This window comes from Lithohypha guttulata (assembly GCF_036872675.1).
Source record: "Lithohypha guttulata strain CCFEE 5908 chromosome Unknown scaffold_3, whole genome shotgun sequence".
NCBI lineage: Eukaryota > Fungi > Ascomycota > Eurotiomycetes > Chaetothyriales > Trichomeriaceae > Lithohypha > Lithohypha guttulata.
This window is the reverse complement of record NW_027042752.1, coordinates 100,158-123,469: the sequence shown is the minus strand read 5'-3', so window position 1 is coordinate 123,469 and position 23,312 is coordinate 100,158. Positions and strand designations below refer to the sequence as shown.

Sequence of the window (23,312 nt, the reverse complement as noted above, 5' to 3'; positions counted from 1 at the left end):
CTAGTAAGTGTTCTGAAGCTGTGTGTGGCACGTTGATTCTACCACCAACTTTACGAGAGCAATTGTGGCAGGGTTTGGGCATAGTCATGCTGAATATATACCTTTTCATATGTGCAGGTCCTCGAGCAGGTTTAGCAAACTATGGTTCTCTAAGGCAGATTCGCACTACACGTTTTGCACCCCAACCGGCAACCCCAAACTGAGGTGAAGACCATAGGATTGAGCAAGTACTCATCTTGGTGGGTTAGCGTGAGGCAGTTGTCAGTAGATGGAAGATCAATGGAAGGAAACTCTCGTGCATGGAGGCACAGACTATGCTCAGGTCCATCACAAAAGGAATTTTTGGGGAAAAACATCTTATCACAGGTGTTGCTCATATATAAGCCTATTTTCAATTTCCCAAACATTCAAGCGTTAGGTTATCAACCGCCTGGCCAATGCTTGCTGCCAGCGGCACGCGCCAGTGGAGGTCAATTTGCTCTTGAAGCTGCACATCTCGTGCTAGTACCCGGCGGGATTTATCTCCTTGGCTAGCTTCTTCATACAAGCAATATGGGTTATATATGTCAGAGGGGTTTCCTCCTTGAAAACCTGTGCAGTGATACAAGCCTTCATGTCAAGTTTGAACTTTGCCATAACCTGCAAGCAATTTTCTCTCCAAGCGCTGCCACTATCCAGGTAGACCGCACCAAGTATTGCTTCTAATGTGTCAGCAACACACTTTGATCTCACTTCGATTCGAGTCTTGTATCGTGGCCCTTTGGTAGTACGCTTCGAGTTATGGTCTTCATGGTGGCCTGGCAAGGAGACCTTGCGGAGGTACATGTAGTTGTCAAGACCGTGTTCGTACGCCACATATGTCTGGTAGTTATTGTTTCCGACTATCTGCTTCACATTGTGCTCAATCTCACCTATGAAATTGAAGTCAGTCACTAATGGTATACTTGTGCAACTTTTAGCCTTACCATTGGTCAGCACACCCGACCAATATGCCTCCTCACACAGTAGAAGACCCTGGACTTCATCCCCAATTTGTGCGAGTCGCATATTGGCGTCGCAGCATATATTTAGAGCCTCCGCCAGAAGTTTTGAATTTCGGAATTGGTAGCCGAGGGCAAGCTGACAAAATGCGAGCCTTACTTTTTCTTCCTCGTCGGTTTCAATGATATCGAGGTCGAAGCCTGCTTCGGCAATAGAGAATTGCCTCGTCTTCTCGAATTTGCGGCCTGCAATGCTGCACCAGTTATCTGTCGGGAAGGAATATGTTCTCACAAAGGTCCAAAATGCATCACGCAATGATGAAGAGGTCTTGGACGATCCTGGGAACCACATCTTGAGCGTGTTGAGCTAAAAGTACTGGGTGCTGGTGGTGCGAGTTTCTGTATGCTGAATCGTTTCTTCTCGTCTTTACTGTGTGGTGTGCTTGCTTGAAGACTACCACCACACTGACAACCGTGAATATGTAGCCATCGTAGCCCTACAGCACTCCAATATAGCTTCGACATGGCTAAGACTTGTTGTCACTAAAGACTCAGCACAACAATACCATCCTTAAACCAATGCCGAGATGTCTTCGACTATGCTCAACACAAGTTGTATCTCCAAACACAAGTATTGTGCCGCGTTTCTGCTGGTAAGGCAGAGGCAAAGAAGTTTAAGACATAGATTCGCAATATTGTGATTCTGACTGGATGGTGTGCGCGCAGATGATTAAGGCCAAGTTGTTCCGTGTTTTGCGATAACCTAAGCCTTTGTGACAAAGGAAAGGCATGTTCTTTCGTGGTCGCTGTGGTGTTTCCGTGACAGGTTCACAAGTAAGAGAATTGAATGGTGTGGTAATAGCTCCGATGTTCGAAAAGGAAAAAACCCGATGCAATTTTATTATCATGGTCGCCCTGGCCTTTGCTCAAACAATTTGGTGGAGAATTGAACTCGGATTATTTCGCGACTACGATTAATTTTCGCAACTGTATGAATATTCGAGCAGTTTAACGACATACAGATCGTATGTGGAAAGCGTACCATTGCAAGGAGAAAAAGAATACGTAGTGTTATAGGTAACAAGATCAATATATTCAAAAGACAACGGTTGCTCTATACGTCGGCTAAAAACTTCAAACTACTACTTGTCTTTACTCGAAGAGCTTCCTCGTAGACCTTCATCAGCTCGATATTTTATCGCAAGCTCTCTGGCCTCATCAACATCATCCTTGTTCTCGATGTCAACATCTTCTGTATGCTCGTGCGTATGACTCTCGCCTGAACTCCCTTCGCCACCGTCATCCGATTCACGCTGTGCGTTCTCCTTGTCTTGATCATTGTCTTGACCTCGAGATCTGTTCTTGTACTCGGCAGCCTCTGTGTCGTCAAACTCGGACCCTTCAATATCGTGTTTGTCGTCCTCTTCGTCATCGTCGTCCTCGCTGTCGTACTGCCTGCCTCTATTTACCATAGGTGTATCGTCAGGTGAGGTTCCGAGCTCGAGTCGTTTCTTCTTCTGGAAGTCTTGAGCATGCGCCGCGGCAATGACAGTGCCAACACGGTGTAGTGCCCGAAGAGCTGGAGTAGTGGTCATCCTCGACCGCAACGTAGAACTAGAATCATTTGTACTTTGACGCTCGAGGTCTGTCTCTGCGCCAGTGGCAGTGCCTGAATCTCGCCCTTGTGTTTGCGGAGTACCATCGTCCTTGTCAGCTTTTCTGCGGCGAACCTTAGGACTGTCTTGTTCCTGTCCCTCTGCCTTGGGTGAAACATTCAGCGAATAAGGTAATGGGATATCTCGTGATGCTCTGAACTGCTTGACATTATTAGTGTGTTCATTCTCAACGCGGAAAAGCGTCCAGATTCCTCTTCGGCCGACTTCGGCAAGAGCGACGAAAAAGCTCACAGCAGAGCTGTGCTGCAAATCCTCGGCGAATACAGCATAGAATATCCATTGGTGGCGCAAGACAGTATTCTCAAGAATCGCCAGCCAGTAGACCCATTGTTTTCGGAAGGCCAGCGTGCCACGCAGTCCTCGGTGCTTTACAAAGAAATTGCCCAGACTCCAATCCATGAAGACGTCCCATATAGAGCAATAGATTGCATTTAGACCTGCAAAGACGATGAAGGCGATCTTGTACTTCGTCTTCTGCTCGGTGCCTATATGTATTCTGTACAACGACAATGTCATATAGTACAATATGTTACCCATGTATTTGGCACAATTAGCAAGATGTGGAAACTTGTTTCCAGAATCTAAATATCGCCGAACGCATTGAGCAAAACGCCAGATTGCCGGCAATGTCGTCAGAAACCCAAGTAGCATTGAATGACTGGAGCTGCATCGTGACGGGTTCTGCCAGTTCCACCGGTAGACACAAAAGAACACTTCAAGCTGTGACATGAAATATGTCAAGCTGCAGTACATATCGCCCAGGAAGAAATCTCGAAACTCGACAGGAAAAATCCCTGCAAAGATAAGTCGATAATTGCTGTAGGCCCACCACACCCTCGAATGGTAGTAGAATATTTTGTAAGGCAGAAACATGATGAGAACTGTAAGGCCGAAGAGTACGATGGGCCACCAATGGTACATGTAGTGCATGCCGAATGCAAAGTTGCACCACACTGTGAGGCCTAGAAGGAAGGCAAAGAAGCAAGGTATCTCTGCTAATTGACGCCAGTCGAGTACGCTTCGTGTATCGTACTCAAATACGAACGTGTAATTGATTCGAGCCATGGTCCAGATCTTGCAGTCCAGTACAAACATGAGGAAGAGCAAGAGTGCTAAGAAATATCCAGCATACATCTGCAGCAAGTAAGAGGTAACTGTCTTGATGGCGGGATCGCCGTTGTATAGAATATCCAGCCCATTGTATAAGCCAGCGACTCCGAACCCAGCTCCGGCAGCAAGGAACAGTCCGTTCCGGAAGGCCGAAGGTGAATGGTCACCCTGCTGAAGCCTTGAGCGCAGCTTGCTGACAGCAACTTTTCGGTTGCCTCTCTCGAAATACCTGGCATACAAATCCTCAATAGTGACAAGGAATTCGTCGATCAAGGTGCTTTTGACAAAATGAGCATTGGCGACTTTCTCGTTCAGGTAACGTAGAGGAGGACGTGCGTTCACAGCTTTGTCGTACTTCTTATTAATCTTGCGGAAGCCAGTACGGTTCAGCAAGGCGTAAGACTTCAGCAACTCCATGCCTCGATAGAATTCTTGCATGGCCAACTTTAGTCGACGCTTGGCGAATCTGTATGGAACACGTTCATTAACTTTGTCCGTCTTCTTCTTCGTGTAATCCTTCTTGTCCTGCTGCGCTTTTGTCCCAGGCGAGCCTGGTGGAGTGGCCATGTTCTCCATGGCCCGGCTGGTTTTCCCAACCTTTGGTTCGTTCTTGAAGACTTTCTTGAACAGTGCTCCGTTCTGGAAGTCCTTGCCCGCTGAATTTTGATGCAAATCTGTTTCGGCAAGTATTTCCGCGAATTGTCCTTCTCGCTGCGGATGGTGCAGACGACCTTCCCTCTCCAACCTCATGTCGCGAGCTCTTTGGTCTCTGTGTTCATGGAGCTGGGCTCGCAATGCACCGAGTCTATCGCGTGCTTCGTCTTCCTTCTGCTGATAGAACTTTTCTACCTTATCAAGCTCCTTGTCCAAGAAACTGAAGAAATCATCTTGTCTGCGGTCGAGTTCGACATAAGCTTCCTGTTGAACAGAGGGCATCTCGGGCGTGTTGATCTGCTTCGCACTAAAAGCTCTTTTGAAACGCTCTCTTGCAGATAACTTTGTAGCAGGAGCTCCATCCTGTGGCCCCTGTTGACTCTGATCCATCTTCCTCTGTACAATCGATCTTAAGAGAGGGTGGGAATTGTGTTTCTTAGTCTCCGGCCTCTGTGCATTCTGCGATGGTGGTGTACTCTGGAAATCAGATGCGGATCTTTGTTGCTCGAACGGAATGCCTGGTGGAGTGTGTGTTCGTTCTTTACCTGGATCTAGGGCAGGATCGGGAAGAGCTAGTTTCGGCATTCGACCAGATTGTTGAGCATTTTCTGCACTTTGTGTAGGATCGGTCCTTCCTGGCGGAGAGAAACTGCCATAGCTTGCTGGTGTTTCTGTGATGGACTTGCCAGTCACCGCCTTCTTAAGTGGTGTGCTCTCCTCGTCCTCCACATCCGACAAGTCAGAGCCCTCCTCACTGTCACTGTCTGCTGCTGCGTCTGGCGCACGAATAGGAGGAGAAGTGGAAAACATGGTTGTGCTCATCTTGCGCATATTGGCATATTGAGCTTGCATACCTGCCCTGGTATGGCCCTTCTGAGCAAACATGTTTTGCGGAGTCTTGCCATTATTGGCCTCTCGCTGGGCTCTTGCTTCGAAATCATAGTGAGTATAAGGTATGCTAGCGGTAGAATCGAAATGCGGTAACTGAGGTTTTCCTGGGGTTTTTGGTGTTCGACTGGCGCTTCGAAGCGCTTTAGAAATCTCCTTGATCTTCTTCTTTCCTTGCTTATAATTGATGTACTTGGCCCGCCATTCTGGCACCAAATCGTCTTCAAGTTCCTTTGCGAATTTCATGTTTGTTGACTACTTACCATACTGTCGAAACAGTTAAGAGTATCTGTAAATATGTACTGTCCGAAGGCTAGCTTTCGAGGTGTCGACTTCGAAGCGTACCATTGAGGAACGCAAACGACCGCATTCTACTCATTGGAAGATTCTGCATGGAAAAGACGCAGTGGCAGTCATGGCTTTCAAGGTCTATAGAGCCATGGCAGCGCGGCGAGAGTGGATACCAATACATCACTACACATACTGATAGGCTTCGTCCTGGGGAAGAATTTTAGGCGATAAACTTAGCGGCAGCAACCAGTAGCCGAAATCTACACGAGTGGGTCTCTGCACTGCCAGGAAAAGGGAACCTTACACAACATGGGTTGCCGATCAACTTTCCACAGAATTTGTAAGGTATGTACTTTGACCAGAATCCACTCTCACTTGTCCCCCGTTCAACGAAATCAATTTCGAGTTTTGGTGAAGCTACAAAACGACAGGCTTGATCAGCTCTCTCTATTTATGAAATCGAACAGCAAACTGTTGCCAAGCGATATTCCCACTGCGCTGAGCACTAACCCCACACATCAGATTGACACGTATTCCGGTAGAAAGACCAGGACGTGGCAAGCAAGCGGCAACTCATTGTATGAGCTCTAGAACCACCCGCATCTTGGCTCTGCAAGTAGTGTATCAAATCAGGTTTCTTCAAAGGTTTGCTTTGCACTATCGATCGCCAAGTGGTTTGTTGTTTCAGGTGAGATTGTACTCGTGCTGGAGACTTTTTTGCAGAGACAAGTGGCAGTGGTATCGCAATCGTGTAGTAGTAGTATAGTCAGCCTTGCCTTATGCTCTATTATTCATCCTGTTCATCGTTGACATTAAAAGCAATGCATTGACTGGTGCTTCTTTCGTTGCTTGGATGGTTTGGTTGTCCACGACACACGCAGCTCTTCCAGCCTCACGACTCTTGTGTACGTGTCCGTTGAGTTGATTCGAATACATATCGCAGCATGCTGGAATAGAATCTGCCTCTTCTTCTAGCACGAGTCGTTGCCATGCAGCCCACCGAGCAAACGACCGACCGTTGACCACGCAATATGCCCAACTAGCCCGTTCAATGCCACCATGAACAATAAAGATGTTGTTGTTAGTCTTTGATACTTTCGTTGTGAGTATCGACGAACAAGGCCTGATCCTTCTCATCAATCCTGCTTAGACAAAGCAGCTACATGCTCTATATATTGCTGGTTGTCCCCTTGTGTTCCGTATTGCTTCCATATTGCCTGCATTCACTTTCTTGTTTCCCATCAAGTCGATCACCATATTGAGTCGAGAAGATATGCCTGCCACCACGATCGAGGCCACTGGTCTCCTCTGTATCATTATGGCCCACTGTATCTGCTTGCTTGCGCTAATAACACTGCTCATTGGCGTGTCGGCGTTGATGGCGGAAATGGCATTGGACTATCCTCGGATTGCAATGCTTTTGACAATCTTGTACACAATGGCGGCTGCTTGCTACCTCTGTACTTGAGAGGGAGTCGCTGGTCCGATTAACCTCGCAATTTGAGGAAAGAGGCCTTGATAGCCTTTCGACTATGTAGCATCATATTTTCGAAGGTGTGTGCATTTCAGCTCTCAATTTAAAAAATCAACCAAACTTTTCTTCCGTCTTGTCATTGCTCTTTGCGTTTTGTACCGTTGGTGGTTTCAGTGCACTAAACACGATTGCAGCAACGCCCAACATGCATGCTCCTCCAACCTGGTAAGCTGTTTCTCGGCCTAACCACCAGAACATGGAGCAGAATATGAGCGGCCCCAGAGCTCGACCAAATTGACCCCAGCTTCTTAGTGCGCCTAATACCTCACCCCTGTTTGACTCCTTTGCCTCGAAACTGCCCAAACTGTTCAAGCCCGTCACGACTGTGGCTGATGTAACTGCCAAAAGCGTACCAGCTAGGTAGAGCTGAGTGGTTGACTCCACTTTCGAAAGGAGAAAGAAGGCTGCCGTGCAACTGACAACGCCGACCTTAACGATAGTAAGTGGTGGCATGCGGCGGACGACCGAACCCTGAAGGAGGGACGCAATCAACCCAACAAAGCCGAGCAAGCGACCGTTCAGTTTCGACGGCGATTGGTGATCGGGATAGAGGACCGATGTGATTAAGAAGGGAAGAGAAAACTCCATGCCAGAAAAAGGAAGGAGAAAGAGAAAATGAACAACGTTAAGTAGAGCAGGTGCGTTTGTGTGTACTTTGGCCGCGCTCGAAGAAGTCCCCTTTCTCTCGACAGAGGTAGATACTGGCCTTGTCTCTGGTAATCGAAGATACAAGTACAGTGACTCAACGAGAACGAGGACGAGTGAGAAACCAGCTGCTGTGGCGAAAGGGTTGGCTGAAAAAGTAGTAATGCTCGCAAGCCAAGCTCCTAGAGCAGGGCCGAATGTGAACGCTATGCTGAAACACGCTCCAACCATAGCCATAGTCGAGCCCCTTTGCGATTCGTCACTGATATCGGCTGCAATGGCAGTAGCGAGCTGCACGTTTCCTTCACTTAAACCACCGACGACCCTGCTGAGGAGGAATGTCCGAAAATCGACGGCCGCACACCAAAGCGCGACACTTGCAATGTTCCCACACATGCTCCATAACAATGCCGTTCTCCTGCCGTACTTGTCAGATGCCTTGCCGATTAGAGGGCTGGCTATCGCTTGTAGCAAACTGAACAGCGATCCAAGTGCACCACCTAGAAGGACAATGTCATATTTCGAGTTTATTGGAATAGCGAAGGACTGTTTGTAAGCATTCAAGTAGTGAAATATCTGATTAAGCAGAGAATTGGGACGGTCATCGAGTTTTCGGTAGAAGGAGAGAAGAGATGGGAAAAGAGGCAGAATGAACGTGAATGATATCTGCTGTGATTAGCTAGTAGTCAAACGCGCACAATAACCACCTACCAAATCCAAGAGAAGGGATATGAACAGTACTCGCAATATACTCTTGCGCTGTGCTGGCTCGATCGATGTAATCATGTCGAACACTTGAGGTCTAAGAAGTGGCCAGCACTCTTATATCGGAAGCCCAGTAGATGGCAGATATAGACGCGGTACAGCGATAGGAATGCAACGGTGGGAAAGACGTGAAGCCGCACACTGAACAAATACAAGGCTTCTACCAGCGAAGCGCGAGAGCAATGTCTATTTGTGCATTGTTGAGCGTAGTCACTTGCCTGCAATTATTAGCGGCGCGAATGTGCCTCGATGCGTTCACGCGTCGATCCCAAATCTTCGATACGGCCTCCAAGCTAAAGAGAACTCATTACTCCGATTTGCTCGTGCTCGTCAAAAGGTATACTCGAATAAACAAGGGTCTGCAAGCTTTGTTGTGGCATAGTAACCATGTTCTCTTAATTTAAGCATCTTAGACGTTGAGTCAATCTTGGGCAACTGCACAGATTGTGGTCGAGAAAAGTAGCATAGCTGTGAGCTGCGAAGGGGCAGGAAAACACAAAATTCGCATCCATTTACGTGCTGTTAAGAGTTTTTGTCCGCTAGGACGATGGTAGCTAGGTAAGTCACAGCTGGGTATCATGTAAAAAGAAATAAGGAACGACTTTCATGCCAGGCGGTCCCGTCACATCTCCATCCTTGTCTTCCAGTCAATCTGCTCAATCAGCGCCCATTCTCGCATAAATGCCAATGCGAAATTTGAGGCTTCAAAGACATTGGCTGTGACGTCCAGCGGCATGGGAAAATCCTTGGGCAGATCTTTTGGACTAAGTTTGTCCGGATTGCGCTTGCTCAAGTCCTTCGTCGATATACGTTTCGACCAGGTACTGGGATAATCTTGCTCGATAGTTTCCGCAGGCAGTAGCTTTGAGCCCTCCAGCCAGGCCAGTCTCAGATCCCGAAAATTGGAAACAAGCTCGTTTCGCAGGTCAAGAAAAGTTTTTTGCTTCTTCGCGAAGTCGTCAACGCCCCTGGTTGTGCCATCACTTCCAGGTGTAGGAGCCGAAACTGTTTCGTCTGGCAGCATCTCTTTAGCAAGCCGTCTAACGTGTTCTTGCTGCAGATGCTGTCGGCAGACTCCGCCTAATTGCACCACAAGACCATTGAGATGTTTGTAAGATTGAGACTGCTTGAAGACCATAGTGTAGTAAGGGAGAATGGTGGACCAGCCAGGATCTACATTGGGTCGTGCTTGAGCCAGTGCCCCTGAATTGATCATAAAGCAAAGTAGCGCTTCGATGAGTAGCACGACACCTCTCTGCTTTTCTTTCCCCTGGCTCTCACTGGCAAGCTTTTGACCCTCCTTCTTAAGGAGTCTGCCGAGTTGGAATATCTTGGTGCTGATGTCGTTCCACGTGATCTGCTCATCGGTTCGTGCTCCTGATACAGATGGACCCGGCGAGGTCTTTGGCCGTGAGGTGTGAGACATCGTGAGTGGCGTGGAATTGCGAGCGTTGTCGTGCCCTGGAGTTCCTGCTTCAATCGTGTCGGTGGAAGCCACTCTCTGCATCGCTATTGATCTCAGATCCTTCTTAGGAGTAGAGAACAGTGATTTGGGTTTGGCAGCTTCAGCATCTAGCCTGGGAGTGGTAGGCCTCTCCGTCTTGATGAGTGGTTCCAGTTTCATTCGCTTTGTAGACATCTCCGGAGAAGATTCAGCTGCACGTTTCTTGTCAGATTTCGGGGGATCCACCTTTGTCATTATTTTGACATCGACCGATCTCTCTCTTTCCTTCTCCTTCTCACTAACCGTGGATGCTTCTTTTTTCTGCCTCGGTGCAAACTTGAGTAGCCCTTCCACCCGCTTGCGATTCTTCTTGCCATATTTAAGGACAATAATATGTCTCTGCCGTGGTTTTGGACTAGCCGTTCTGCTGTTGGCTGTAGAAGTGTTTGATTGATTCAGCGCGCTCACAGATTTAGGTACAGGTGATGAGATCTTTATGCCTGGCGTAGTAGGTCTGGCGGAAGCCTGACTATCTGCTCGTAGACGATTTGGTTCTTTAGCGGCGACCTCTCTATGTTTCTTGTCGCTCGACCTGGCAGGTGAGGCTATGCTAGATTTCAGAATTGCTCTGACTTCATCACTTCGCTGGGACGACTCTGCGACAGCTTTTTCGAGAGCTGGTGGCAATGCCGGAGAAAGGAGAACTGGAAGCTCCTGCTTCCTCTTCTTCTCCTTCTCAGTTGTAGGCTTTTCGGACGACGACTTCTGTGACGGAGGTATGTCTGGTGATAGTAAAGCAGGTAGTGATCGCTTCTCAGTAGTCTCCTGCTTTATACGTCCTCCTTGCAGCACAGGTGTTGAGGTCCGACTAGGTTGTGTCTTCTCTTCCTCTGCAGACAATCTCCGCTTCTTGGCTGGACGTTGCGAACCATGATCATGCTGTGTAGGCGTTGCGAATGACGGCTTGGAGTCCGGCTTGACCGCAGGAGCAGACACCTTTGAAGGGATTATCTTCTGCTCGGATTTCCGCTCAGACTTTTGCTCAGGCTTCTGGTCAATCTGAGAAGTCGATTGTGATGGTTGCTGGTGCTTCTCTTCCTTCACGAGCACCTCCTCCTCCTTGTGACTTTTGATTGCTTGCTTGCGAATATCGTCTGCAGGCCTGCGCTCGGGAGTGTTTACACTACTTCGGTCCTTGGTCTTGTAATCCTTCAGGCTGATCTTCTTCTTAGGTCCTGAGTCGTGGGGAGTATCTGGCCTGCTGGGTGCTTCCGGTTTTGGGGAGGGAACATGAACAAGTAGTCGTCCTTCTTCGTCTATTCTGGTGCCGTCCACTTTCAACAGAGCTTCGTCGTCTTCCTGGTGTAGAAGAAGACTCATGTATTGGAGCTGCTCTTCTCTACGTGAAAAGGGTGTGTTTATATACCATCTATTGGGGTCTGTCGTGTGCCTTCGGTAGGGAAAATCAGAAGGAATTGTGATCACATACGGTTGTTTTGGTAAAACGCGATCGTTGATTCCCGCTATCCGATTGTCGAACTTGGCAAATGGGCTAGGTTTCCTCGTGTCTGTAGGCTGAGAGTCCGACAGTACCTGGTTTTGTGAAGGTGCAGATATGGTAGACTGCGACATGCTGCCCAGACTGTCAGTTCAATCAGGACCGTTTGCGCTAACGAGCCAGCCTATTGTGGCGTAATCAAGGATGATTTGTACATAGGATGGCAGTGGCTAGCGTTTGCGCATTGTGAAAGCCAGCGCAGGCCTGCTGCACAGGCAAACCGCAGACGCGCTGTAAGTGACAATGTGATCGAGGTATGCGGACCACGACACCCGAGCACTCTTGAAGGTAAGAGTGAAAAAGTAGTCGTACTCAATGCTTCTTCAAAAATCTTTCAGCACGAACACAGAGGGCCCTCGATCTGAGGCTGTTCGTTGCAGCGTTCGCACTCGCGGAAACTGGCAGCTGCGATGGACGAAGTGGGCCTGGCCAGGATGGAGTTCCGGAAGAATGACGAAACCGTCCTGCAGGTTCGACTCGCAACTCGACCTCCTGGGTATGTAGTGCTGGACTTTGAGATATGTGTGCAAAGCCCGGCTGGAGAGACCTGTGGTGACTGAACACACCACAACGAAGGCGATAGTACAGCTACGATGACAAGGTCGCGGAAACAGGCAAGGCGTGTGGGAACGACGATAGTGGCTGGGTCCGTGTGCTAGCACATTTCTAGCCCGATCTGGTTGGCCAGAGCCTGTCACACAAAGGACCGCAACTCGGAACGGTCTTGCCGCTGGGTCTGCTGGCCCATTTGGGACATTTTGCAGATCTCGCCCCCACACACTCCCAGCTGTCCTACATCTTGCTACGACACAAAGAAGCATGTACTGGCAGGCACAAGTCGTGAGCCCTGGAGCTCATCTATGATTTGGTTGGAACGCGAGCAGCCGCTCGACATGCCATTGTCTACAATCCAAGGTGGTTCGTAGATGTCGCCTATATCTTCTAGATCAGTCATCGTCTTGAATACGACCATACTGGCCACGGTTGCTGTCACTTCGTTCACGATTTCGTGTCCTGGATACCATTCGTCCAATCCAACCACCAAGACCTTCTCCGCCATTCTCACTTCTGCCACGACTGCTTTGTATAGGCTTGCCATCAGCATCAACTTCCAGAGCAGGAGGATCGATGTCTAGTCCAGGGATCGCGTCGTCTGCACTGAATTGTCCAGGCCGTGGTGACCCTCGTCGAATATCGATGGATGAAGGTGAGTCAATACCCATCAATGATCCTCGTTCGGCTTGTGACACTGGAGTAGGCATCGCTGTTGTTGCATCACCAAATAGAGCATTCATGTCTTCTAATCGAACGTTGGCTGTTTCGGGGTATAAGAACCAAACTGCAGCATATTAGTCTCACGTCCTCTTTTCGATGTCGACATTCACTTACCAAGCACAAAACTGACAGCACAAAAAAATGCGTGAAGCAGGTACAGCCGCCATTTGATCACTTCTTGCAGTACTGGTGTCATTTCACCCACCAGCCAGTTGAATGCCCAATTGCTGGCCGTACTCAAACTTGCTCCTTTCGCTCGAATGCTTAGTGGCAGTATTTCAGGTGGATATAACCAAGGGATTGGCCCCCAACTCGCACCAAAAGCTGCGTTGTAAACCATAACAAAAACGACCACCAATGTTGGTGTCCACGCGATATCGATAAAAAGGAAGTACGATATCAGGGATAGCGAGATGATCATGGCTACCGCTCCCGATAACAGGATGGGTCGCCGGCCCCATTTGTCAACCAAGTACCAGGGTGGTACAGTCGAGGCAAGATAAGAGAATGCATTGATACCAGTCATGAGGATGGCTTGTCGGCCACGCCAACCAGCGGATTCGAAGACCAAAGGTGCGTAGTAGGAGATAACGTTGATGCCGTTGAGTTGCGCGAAAGCTTGCGCAGACATGGCGATGAACACCCGCTTGTAGTATCGTTTGAACATATCGGAATAAGATCGTTCTCCTTCCTGTCGTTGTAAAAGAACATTCATCTTGATCTCACGATATTCTTGACGTGCTTTGTCATTGTGGATATCGCCCTTACCATAGAGATTTGCGATGACGATGATGCCCTCCTCATCGTGGTCGTTGTCCAGCAGCCACCTCGGAGACTCACAGATAACGAGACTGCCTAGACCCAAGAGTGCTCCCATCACACATTGCATGAGGAGGGGTACACGCCATGCATAGTCGCTGTCGATATAGCTGCAGAAATAGTCCACCCACACACTTGCTGCGTAACCTGAGACATTGCCAGTGAACTCGATACAAGCGAGCTTTCCACGGTTATGGGGCGGACTGATCTCAGACTGGTACACAGGAACGATTGTGGAAAGCGCGCCCACGCCGAGACCAGCGATTATGCGACCCAACATCATCATGGGCATGCCATTGGCAAACGTTTGACACATGCCTCCAATAAAGAATACAATCGAGCCGTAAAGAATGGTTCTACGACGGCCGATTATGTCGCCTATTCTGCCCACACTCAACGAAGAAATGAAAGCACCGACCTCGAGAATAGCTACCATAGTGCCTATCTCGGCTCTTGTTGGCTGATTGAAATAGTCTTTGAAAAATGAACCACTGCTGAAAGTCAGTATGGCTTCACTCGGTCGCTTAGTGGGGGATGATCGCACGTAATAATACCAGACATGACGCCCTGATCATAGCCAAACAGAAACACACCTAACGAGACAAATACACTGGTGAAATAGCTGGCAAGCATGGTCAGTAAGTGGGGACCATACGGCACGCGTAAACCTACAGCAAAGGCTTGCCTACCAGGCCTCTGGACCTGGCGGTCTGAGGGTCGCTCGGCGCCATGATGAGGGCAAGGACCTTTTCGGCTGTACTGATCCTTCTCGAAGGAGGACTGGGTATAGTTATATCCTCTTTAGCAATGCCAGAACGCTTTTTTCCCCCTCGAGAGTAGTCTTGCTGTTCAAAAACGACCTTCTTTCCTCGTCCTCCACCGTGACCACGAGCGTTGAGAGGGCGACCCTCGCTGTTGAGAGGATCAAGCTCGATATGAGGATGGTCCCGATCGTTGGCAAGCTCTTCAGCAATGTCTCCTGTATCGCTCCAGAGCGAGAATTCGTCCGACTCAGTGGCCGAGGAGTACGACCTCTGCCTTTCCGATCGCTCCTTCTCCTCTGCGGCGGAAGTCAAGGCTACTGTTGCTTCGTCTTCGTCGTTGGTCCTTTGTCGACGGTGGAGTGGGTTCGACGACTTGCCTTTGGAAGCAATGATGACGGTGAGGGCGGTCTCGGACAGCCCTCCAAATCGCAAGCAGATCCAAAGAATAGTAGATAGCAAGCCTGAGCAGGGTACAGATGTGGGCTCCCAGAAATGGCCGGAGTCGGTTCGCGCGTGCTGGATCAGGTGGATGCCCACAGTGATGGATAAAGCTCGTGGACGGATCAAATCGAGGGTTTTAGCGAAGCTATGGTCAGCAGGAGTGTGGATACGATAAGCAGGTTGCAACTTTTTCGATATTGGTCATTCGAGTCCAGAGCACACGCGCAAAAAGGGCACATGAACGAGATCGGAGTGAGGAGGAACAATTCGAAAAAGACGGACTGATTATTCAGTTTCCTGCGGCATCCCTGGGGGTCCAGGGTGTAAAGATGACAGAATAGGCACATGCCAACCCGGCATGGTCTTTCTGCAGGGATTAAATCTGGCCTGGAAGCCGCTACGGTGTAATTTTTGAGGTTCAGGTACCAATGCGTTCATATTCTTTGTGCTCAAACCTAACAAGATTTTTGTGCCGCTATCGACTTTGCATTCCAAAAATGTTCACCCGCAGGGTTGCAGCAGAGAATACTTTTGGGCTACGAGAATCGAAGAAATATGTTTCGATAGCCGGGGCTCTGATAATCAGCTTGCACTAAGGACATTGTACTGACATGGTCCTGTGTTTCCTCGAAGAATTGTACACGGATTCTCAAAGTGCTTGGCTTCACCAACCTTTAAGGTAGGAAGTTGCGCTTTCTGAAATTCACAAGTCACGTAAGCCGTGACAGACATGTCTGCGACCCAAATCGTAGCCTTACCAGGCTCGGAAGCTTTCTCAGAATTTCGCCAACAAGCCCTGGCACTTCAAGCAGAAGTTGAGAAGATCAAAGGCCACTATATCCACTATGTCGATCTGCTGCAAGATCTAGATGAAAATGCATCTGAATTGCTTACCAATCTCCTCTCGGATGGTGCTACTACTACTATAGGCCAAGATATCGAAGGTGCAAAGAATTATTACGTTCTGCCCAGACCAGGTACCATCTCGCCATGGAGCTCAAAGGCTACCAACATTGCTCAGGTCTGTGGTCTACGAAGACACGTCAGACGGGTAGAGAGAGGTATCAAGATTTCAGTCAAGCTGGCAGATGGTCAAACAGACCTCACTTCGAGGCAGCTGGACTTTCTCCACGACCGTATGACAGAGAAAATATACGCCAGCGAGCCGAATCTGGTCGAGGAATTCGTGACGCTACCAACAAGACCTTTGAAATGCTTCGACTTGAGCGAGAACGGTGCTTCCCCTCTTGAGACTTTGCAAGAACTAAATAGAACCTTAGGTTTGGCACTCGATGCCGCGGAGATACAATACCTGGCCGATGCGTACTCGAAAGATGGACCTGTTGCACGAAAGCCGACAGATGTTGAACTATTCATGTTTGCTCAGGTCAATTCAGAGCACTGTAGACACAAGATATTCAATGCAACTTGGACCGTGGATGGCAAAGCAAAAGTTAATAGCCTGTTCGGGATGATCCGAAACACACACAGAATTACTCCTCGAGGCACCGTGAGTGCATACGAAGACAATGCTGCAGTCCTCGAAGGCTTCAAAGGCACACATTGGGCCCCTAGTACAAGCAGTGGCCAGTGGCTTCCTACAGATGAGATGGTGCCATACTTGGCGAAGGTCGAGACCCACAATCATCCCACGGCCGTGTCACCGTTCCCAGGTGCTGCCACTGGGTCAGGCGGGGAGATAAGAGACGAGGGTGCTGTCGGAAGAGGTTCTAAACCGAAAGCTGGTTTAGTGGGGTTCACTGTGTCAGATCTCTTGATACCTGGTCATCGGCAGCCATGGGAGCTCGATTATGGAAAGCCAAATCATATCGCAAGCAGTCTCGATATTATGCTTAATGCACCGCTTGGAGCCGCAGCTTTCAACAATGAATTTGGCCGCCCATGCATCAATGGATACTTCAGAACATTCCTTGCCCAAGTGGACATCAACAGTAACGAGAAAGAAGTCAGAGGGTATCACAAACCTATCATGATCGCAGGTGGTATTGGTACAGTACGCCCACAACTTGCTCTGAAAGACCCTGACCTTGTGCCTACTGGAGCACATCTCATCGTGATGGGTGGACCAGCCATGCTGATCGGACTTGGTGGCGGCGCTGCTTCGAGTGTCACAGCTGGGACAGGATCGGTAGACCTTGACTTTGCTAGCGTTCAGCGTGGCAACCCCGAAATGCAGCGACGAGCTCAGGAGGTCATCAATTCTTGTTCTTCGCTAGGCCAGGACAGTCCAATCTTGTTCATACACGACGTCGGTGCTGGTGGATTGTCAAATGCTTTACCTGAGTTGATCAAGGACGCCGGTTTTCTTGGTGCAAAATTCGAGCTTCGTGACGTGGACAATGCAGACGGCAGCATGAGTCCAATGGAGATTTGGTGCTGTGAGGCACAAGAACGATACGTTCTAGCAGTCGCACACGATGGTCTCAACAAGTTCCGCTCAATAGCTGAACGTGAAAGATGCAGATACTCAATCGTGGGCCAAGCCACAGGAGAGAAGAACAATTCTGAGAACAGGGTGGTTCTGGTTGATCGCAATAACCCGAATATACAGCGGCCGATTGATTTGCCTATGTCTGTGCTCTTCGGCAAGCCACCAAAGATGGTGAGAGATGTACAGAGCAGGAATTTACAGCTAGCCAGCTTCGACCATAGCCTTATCACCTACCTCCCTGGCCAATCATCTGAGGAACTGCTGAACCAAGCGATCAATAGAGTCTTGCAGATGCCTGCTGTCGGCTCTAAATCCTTCCTTATCACAATTGGCGATCGCACGGTTGGTGGACTAACAGCCCGCGATCAATTTGTTGGGCCTTGGGCAGTTCCTCTAGCTGACGTTGGTGTCACCGCGACCTCTTTAACTCATGGCATTCGCACGGGTGAAGCTGAAGCAATGGGTGAGAAGCCAATGCTAGCGTTGATATCACATGCTGCATCGGCTCGCATGGCAGTCGCAGAAGCATTGATGAACATCACTGCTGCTCATATTAAGGAGAGGCTAACCGAAGTCAAGTTGTCCGCTAATTGGATGTCTGCTGCCAGTCATCCTGGTGAAGGTGTAGGCATATACGAAGCTGTTGAAGCACTTGGCATGCATCTCTGTCCAGAGCTCGGAATATCGATACCTGTGGGCAAAGATTCGATGTCTATGAAGATGCGATGGCAGGATAACGCAGCTAAGGAGAGCAAAGAAGTAACAGCACCACTGTCGCTAGTGATATCAGCATTCGCACCTGTGCTTGATGTGACAAGAACTTGGACTCCTCAAGTGAAGCGGTACAACGAAGTCGGTGAGACGAGCCTCTTCTTCGTTGATCTCGGCCTCGGTCACAAGTCAATGGGTGGTTCCATCCTAGCGCAATCTTTCAAGCAAACTGGCAACGACTGTCCTGATATCAGAGATGTGCACCTCTTTAAGGACTTCTTCGATGCAACACAGAAGCTTCACGAGCAGGATCTAGTTCTTGCTTATCACGATCGTAGCGATGGCGGCCTCTTCTCCACACTTGCCGAAATGTGCTTCGCTGGTCGTTGTGGCATGAGTGTGTCCCTCGAATCGATCTGCGCTACGCCTGATATGGCAGATATAGTACCAACACTGTTCAATGAAGAGCTCGGTGCAGTTTTCCAGGTACGTAAAGCGGATGAAACCAAGTTCAAAGCTTGCTTCGCCACATGTGGGCCACCACCAGGCCTTATCTACAAAGTTGGCAGTATTAGTAAGGATTCATCGACGAAGCAGAACCTCAGTATTTACTGGCGTGCCAAACTGGTGTATCGCGCTTCGAGATCAAGCCTCCAGCAAACTTGGTCCAATACAAGTCACTGGATGCAAAAGCTAAGGGATAACCCGCACTGCTCCGACCAAGAATACGACAATATCCTAGACAACGAAGATACCGGTCTTTCTTACCATCTCACCTTCGATCCCAAACAGACCAACCTCACACCAGTCACATCCACCGTCCTGAACTATATTCGTCCCGCCTCCAAGCCACGAGTAGCCATACTCCGAGATCAAGGAACCAACGGCCAAGCGGAAATGGCGTTCGCCTTCCACACAGCCGGCTTCCTAGCCTACGACGTCCACATGACAGATGTCATGAACGGCCGCACCTCCCTCTCTGCCTTTCAAGGCCTCGCCCTCTGCGGCGGATTCAGTTTCGGCGACGTCCTCGGCGCAGGTCAAGGCTGGGCCAAATCTATCTTATTCCACCCACCCACAAAATCCGAGTTTGAAGCGTTCTTCAAACGAGCGGACACGTTCACGCTAGGCGTCTGCAACGGCTGCCAGGTCCTCTCGAAGCTCAAAACTCTTATTCCTGGCGCGGAAACCTGGCCGAGTTTCGAGAGGAATGAGAGCGAGCAGTACGAGGCACGAGTGTGTATGGTCAGTGTCTCAGACCCACCACCTACAGCAACAAGCGGCACAACCGACTCACCAGCCCTCTCACCTTCCGTGTTCCTGAACGGGATGCACACCTCTGCCCTCCCAATCGCAACAGCGCACGGCGAAGGCCGCGCCAGCTTCATCTGCAACATCCCACAATCGACCCTAGCCTCATCCTCAAAAGCCTCCCTAGCAGCACAGAATGAGCAGCTCGCGTCGGAGTTCGTACGTAGCGGTCTAGCGCCGTTACGATACGTCGATAACAACACCTTGAAGCCGACGCAGAAATATCCTTTCAACCCGAATGGTTCGCCGGACGGAATTGCTGGTGTCAGAAGTAAGGATGGGCGAGTACTGGCGCTGATGCCACATCCTGAGAGGACGGTTCTTGGTGCTGCGGCGGGGAGTTATGTGCCGGAATCGAGGCGGGAGGAATTCATCGAGTATGGAGGTGCTTGGATGAGGTTGTTTAGGAGTGCTAGGGGGTGGTGTGGTTAAAAGTATGTGCTGTTGAAAGAGTGCGTTGCGGTTGGTAGAGCATGCGTGAAGAAGCTCTTCACACAATACAAAGATTGACAGCAGAATAAGGAGCAGATTCGTGACAAGAAATATCACGTATTAGTCGTATATTCAGAAGCTCGTCTCAATAAGGTACATGCGCCCATCTGTTGTGGTGCTGTCAAATAATTTCTGTTCATACAAAACAGAATCCATCATCTCTTTTTATACACTCTCCTCGCCGGATTCGAGCACGTCGATCTTGGCAGCCGAGGACATCTGCTGGTCTTCGTGCCGTAGAGACGTTGTATGCCTATACGAAATCCGACATTTCGCGCTGTACATAGACATTGCTATGCACAAGTTTCCAACCGCATGTATGTACTTCATGCAAATATCGTTCGTGTTGTGTTCATGTTCTCAGCACTCGGCTGAATCTTTAGGCCTGACCTTCGTACAAGATAAATCTCGAGCATACTGGCTGTCCGATTATGCTTTCCTGCTCCTAGTCTTTGACCCTTCTCTTGCTGTACTTACAGCTCCATTGCTGTTTTCATCTCCAGCACTGCTCAGCCCCCTAGGTCGAGGCAAAGGCTCCCTAGCCATTGCAATGAGGGCATCCTTTCCAGTGTTGCGTCTCGGTCGTCCTGATTTGGTCTCTTTCTTGTATGTCGCGAAGTAGAAGCTGATGAACAACAACAGGTAAGAGCTGAGAATAACGACACCAGCAATTGCTGCAAATTCTTCTCCCGCACAACGGCCTGCATTCGGCATCCACGGAAAGTAGGTGGATGTGAAATAGGTATAAGAGGCGAAGTAAACGAAGCCGAGGTCGACTATAAATTGTGTAATTTGCATGATTGTAATGTACTTCTTCCACCAGATACGAATACCGCGGGCAGCTTGGAAGTAGTACCTGGAAAGTGTTCAGCACGAATTATGTAACAGGGTAGTAATAGTCGGTCTCTTACCAATACATGACAACGTGAACGCACAGGTTCAATGTTATGGGCACCCACGAGACTGCAGTGTGACCGATGAGTTGTGTATAGCAGAGAAGAGCGGTTGCGCCATGGTGATAGGTATGGAGGAAGGTCAGAGGCTTCTTTTTGAGGACGAGGAAGACGGTATCGATCAATTCGAGGTATTTGGTCAAGTAGTTCATCTGGAAGACCTATCAGTACTTTGTCTTTGGAACAGTCCGGGCTGACTCACATAGTAAAGTGTCACCAGGGGTTTCGTCCAACCACCCTGGTAATTGCAGACGCCGTAGAAAACACCGTGATTGACCAAAGTAGGCAGAAGTTGCTCAATGAAGAGGGCTAACAAAGCACCGCTTATGACGGTCAAGTAGAAGTTGTGAACGATGAAAGGCCCATTCAATACGAACGGCTTGCGATTTCGCATTATTTCTCTTCCACCAAATATTATTATGTAGTATGCAGCCAGTGCAACGAGAGTCTCCTGTAGGGTGGACATGTGCGTCTCACCCTGTCTGAACTTAAAGTTCTCCGGCGCATATCCAAACAGGCCGGAGTATAGTTTGCTGAAGACAGGCCATAGTTTTATACCAAAAGGTCGTTCGAGTGTGGGTAGGCCGACTTCCATGTCTTTGAAGAAGTCGGCTATGGTAGGATGCTCTTCTGGCGACATGGCTGCTATGTTCTTGATTGTCGAGAAAACTGAAAGGAGTGACAGTGACAACAACGCGGACAAGGGTCGCAGTAGTTATAGTAAGAATCAGAATGAAATTGTGGGAGAGGTTGAGTTGGGAAAGTCGTATCAAGTATCTTTTCTCGTGCCGTGTCGTATTACGAGACTTGCCGGATCATGTATGCAAAGGAGGCTGAGAGATTCGGCAAGGATTTCTGGAAACGCAAATATGTTACATCTCAATGTTAGGGGGTAGCCCGTGCACCCCAGTTTACCACGAACCGAGCTTGTAACGGCTTCTGCTTTGATTATACTGCCAAGCCCGCCTGTTCCTGGATTTCCGATTCGCGCAAGTCTGGAGGCCAATCTCCTGCCAGGGTTTTGTTGCGACTGGCGCGTCGTTCTGTGTACGAGATACGACTGACGCGATGCTGCACTGTTTGGTAAATACACGGGACGACCGACAATAACGGGCGAGGATAGACTTACTCTAAGTTGTGTCTTTAGCGATTGTACCTGCTCTAGACATGCAGGAAGAATGTGTTGGGCAGGTGCGGCTTGGAATGCTTATTGCAGCCAGGGTAAACCCGATGCCGATAATAGGCCGACAGTCGCATGCTTGCAGGATGTAGGTAGGTCTTCCGAGTGGTCGAATCAGGAGAAGGACGATTCAAGAAAAACTGCCTGAGGGCCTCGTCAAGTGTCGCCAATTCCCAAGCTCAAAGTTGAATGTAGTGACTTCAGATTAAAGTACTTACGTTCGACAACAATCACGATCCTCCAGCCACGAGTCACCCAAAACACAGAACGAACCCGTATAAATGGCTCTCAGCTTCTTGCGAGTAGCTGCTCGTACGGCAACATCGCTGTCGCGCCCTGCTCGCATCATCACTCCACGAGCTGTACGGGTAGCTCCTACCTCGTCCCTCCTATGCGCGAGATCACCCTTCAGCACATCGGCTGTTCAAAGAAGCTCAGAGCATGGTGAAGAGACATTTGAAGAATTTTCTCAGAGGTACGACTGAATGCCTGGAGCTTGTTTTCGAGCACAATGACCATAGGAAGAGATCACACCACTTTCAGGAAGTTTGCACGCTTGTTTTTGGACTTGGTTGACGCATGCGTGTATAGGTATGAGGCAGAGTTCGACAAGGTACAAGATGTCTTCGAGCTACAAGTAAGTCACCGATCTGAGGCTTGCGGACCAGTATGGGTGGGCTGACACTCGACAGAGAAACTTAAACAACGCCTTCGCATACGATCTCGTTCCTTCACCTGGAGTTGTGATCGCTGCCCTGAAAGCTGCACGCCGAGTTAATGACTATCCTACCGCCGTAAGGATATTTGAAGGTGCGAAAGGAGTCTGAGAGCAAAACACATTCACGAAACCCATACTGACACAAGCGATGCAGGCATAAAGGCAAAGGTTGAGAACATTCACCAATACGAAGAGTACCTGGCTGAACTCAAGCCAATACGGGAAGAGCTTGGCATCAATTTGAAGGAGGATCTGTATCCCGAAGGCACCGATAGCCCCTTCTACAACCCATAGACACACCTTCACCTTTGCATGTTGTTTTTGATGGGAAGACGGTGTGGTTGTTACTCAGCCTTGACACAGCCACAATGGGTGATATGGTCACGGTGTGGAGATCCTTGAGCACGGTAATGCAGACTGTGCAGCTAGGAGCGACCATCACACGTTTGACTTCGAACGAAAATCGATGTACAGCATTCTCAATTGTTCTTTGCGCATTTCCGAGTCCACGCTTACGAAGTTTTTGCAACATCAGCGAGGCGACTTGCCCGGCATTTGCTCGAAATACTGACATGACTTCGTGCTTCACGTAAATCTATCACAAGCCTCTAGCCTTGCGTTGGACTACTCCACGGTCTGATCAATTGACCA

The 23,312-nt window shown here is 49.2% G+C and overlaps 8 protein-coding genes across 8 annotated transcripts; 2 read left to right on the top strand and 6 right to left on the bottom strand.

The window, feature by feature from the left end:
* Window positions 1-501: 501 nt before the first annotated feature.
* On the bottom strand, window positions 502-1,332 carry LTR64_003819 (uncharacterized protein; the record flags this gene model as incomplete). The annotated part of the gene is made up of 2 exons (XM_064898169.1): window positions 502-911; window positions 966-1,332. The coding sequence occupies 2 exons, from the start codon at window positions 1,330-1,332 to the stop codon at window positions 502-504; spliced, it is 777 nt and encodes a 258-aa protein (XP_064754126.1).
* Window positions 1,333-2,122: 790 nt separating this feature from the next.
* SYG1 (Xenotropic and polytropic retrovirus receptor 1) lies at window positions 2,123-5,554 on the bottom strand (the record flags this gene model as incomplete). The annotated part of the gene is made up of 1 exon (XM_064898168.1): window positions 2,123-5,554. One exon carries the CDS (start codon window positions 5,552-5,554, stop codon window positions 2,123-2,125), a length of 3,432 nt encoding a protein of 1,143 aa, XP_064754125.1.
* Window positions 5,555-9,165: 3,611 nt separating this feature from the next.
* LTR64_003817 (uncharacterized protein) lies at window positions 9,166-11,619 on the bottom strand (the record flags this gene model as incomplete). The annotated part of the gene is made up of 2 exons (XM_064898167.1): window positions 9,166-11,386; window positions 11,477-11,619. The coding sequence occupies 2 exons, from the start codon at window positions 11,617-11,619 to the stop codon at window positions 9,166-9,168; spliced, it is 2,364 nt and encodes a 787-aa protein (XP_064754124.1).
* An 873-nt stretch (window positions 11,620-12,492) lies between these two features.
* On the bottom strand, window positions 12,493-14,075 carry HGT3_2 (Ribulose bisphosphate carboxylase large chain; the record flags this gene model as incomplete). Its single annotated transcript, XM_064898166.1, has 2 exons — window positions 12,493-12,884; window positions 12,935-14,075. 2 exons carry the CDS (start codon window positions 14,073-14,075, stop codon window positions 12,493-12,495), a joined length of 1,533 nt encoding a protein of 510 aa, XP_064754123.1.
* Window positions 14,076-14,307: 232 nt separating this feature from the next.
* Window positions 14,308-15,049, bottom strand: HGT3_1 (Ribulose bisphosphate carboxylase large chain; the record flags this gene model as incomplete). The annotated part of the gene is made up of 2 exons (XM_064898165.1): window positions 14,308-14,989; window positions 15,015-15,049. 2 exons carry the CDS (start codon window positions 15,047-15,049, stop codon window positions 14,308-14,310), a joined length of 717 nt encoding a protein of 238 aa, XP_064754122.1.
* Window positions 15,050-15,574: 525 nt separating this feature from the next.
* Window positions 15,575-19,750, top strand: ADE6 (phosphoribosylformylglycinamidine synthase; the record flags this gene model as incomplete). Its single annotated transcript, XM_064898164.1, has 1 exon — window positions 15,575-19,750. The coding sequence occupies one exon, from the start codon at window positions 15,575-15,577 to the stop codon at window positions 19,748-19,750; it is 4,176 nt and encodes a 1,391-aa protein (XP_064754121.1).
* Window positions 19,751-20,239: 489 nt separating this feature from the next.
* Window positions 20,240-21,403, bottom strand: ELO2_2 (Fatty acyl-CoA elongase/Polyunsaturated fatty acid specific elongation enzyme; the record flags this gene model as incomplete). Its single annotated transcript, XM_064898163.1, has 3 exons — window positions 20,240-20,666; window positions 20,722-20,915; window positions 20,966-21,403. The coding sequence occupies 3 exons, from the start codon at window positions 21,401-21,403 to the stop codon at window positions 20,240-20,242; spliced, it is 1,059 nt and encodes a 352-aa protein (XP_064754120.1).
* Window positions 21,404-22,454: 1,051 nt separating this feature from the next.
* COX6 (Cytochrome c oxidase subunit 6) lies at window positions 22,455-22,955 on the top strand (the record flags this gene model as incomplete). Its single annotated transcript, XM_064898162.1, has 3 exons — window positions 22,455-22,580; window positions 22,636-22,753; window positions 22,816-22,955. The coding sequence occupies 3 exons, from the start codon at window positions 22,455-22,457 to the stop codon at window positions 22,953-22,955; spliced, it is 384 nt and encodes a 127-aa protein (XP_064754119.1).
* Between the last annotated feature and the right edge of the window lie 357 nt (window positions 22,956-23,312).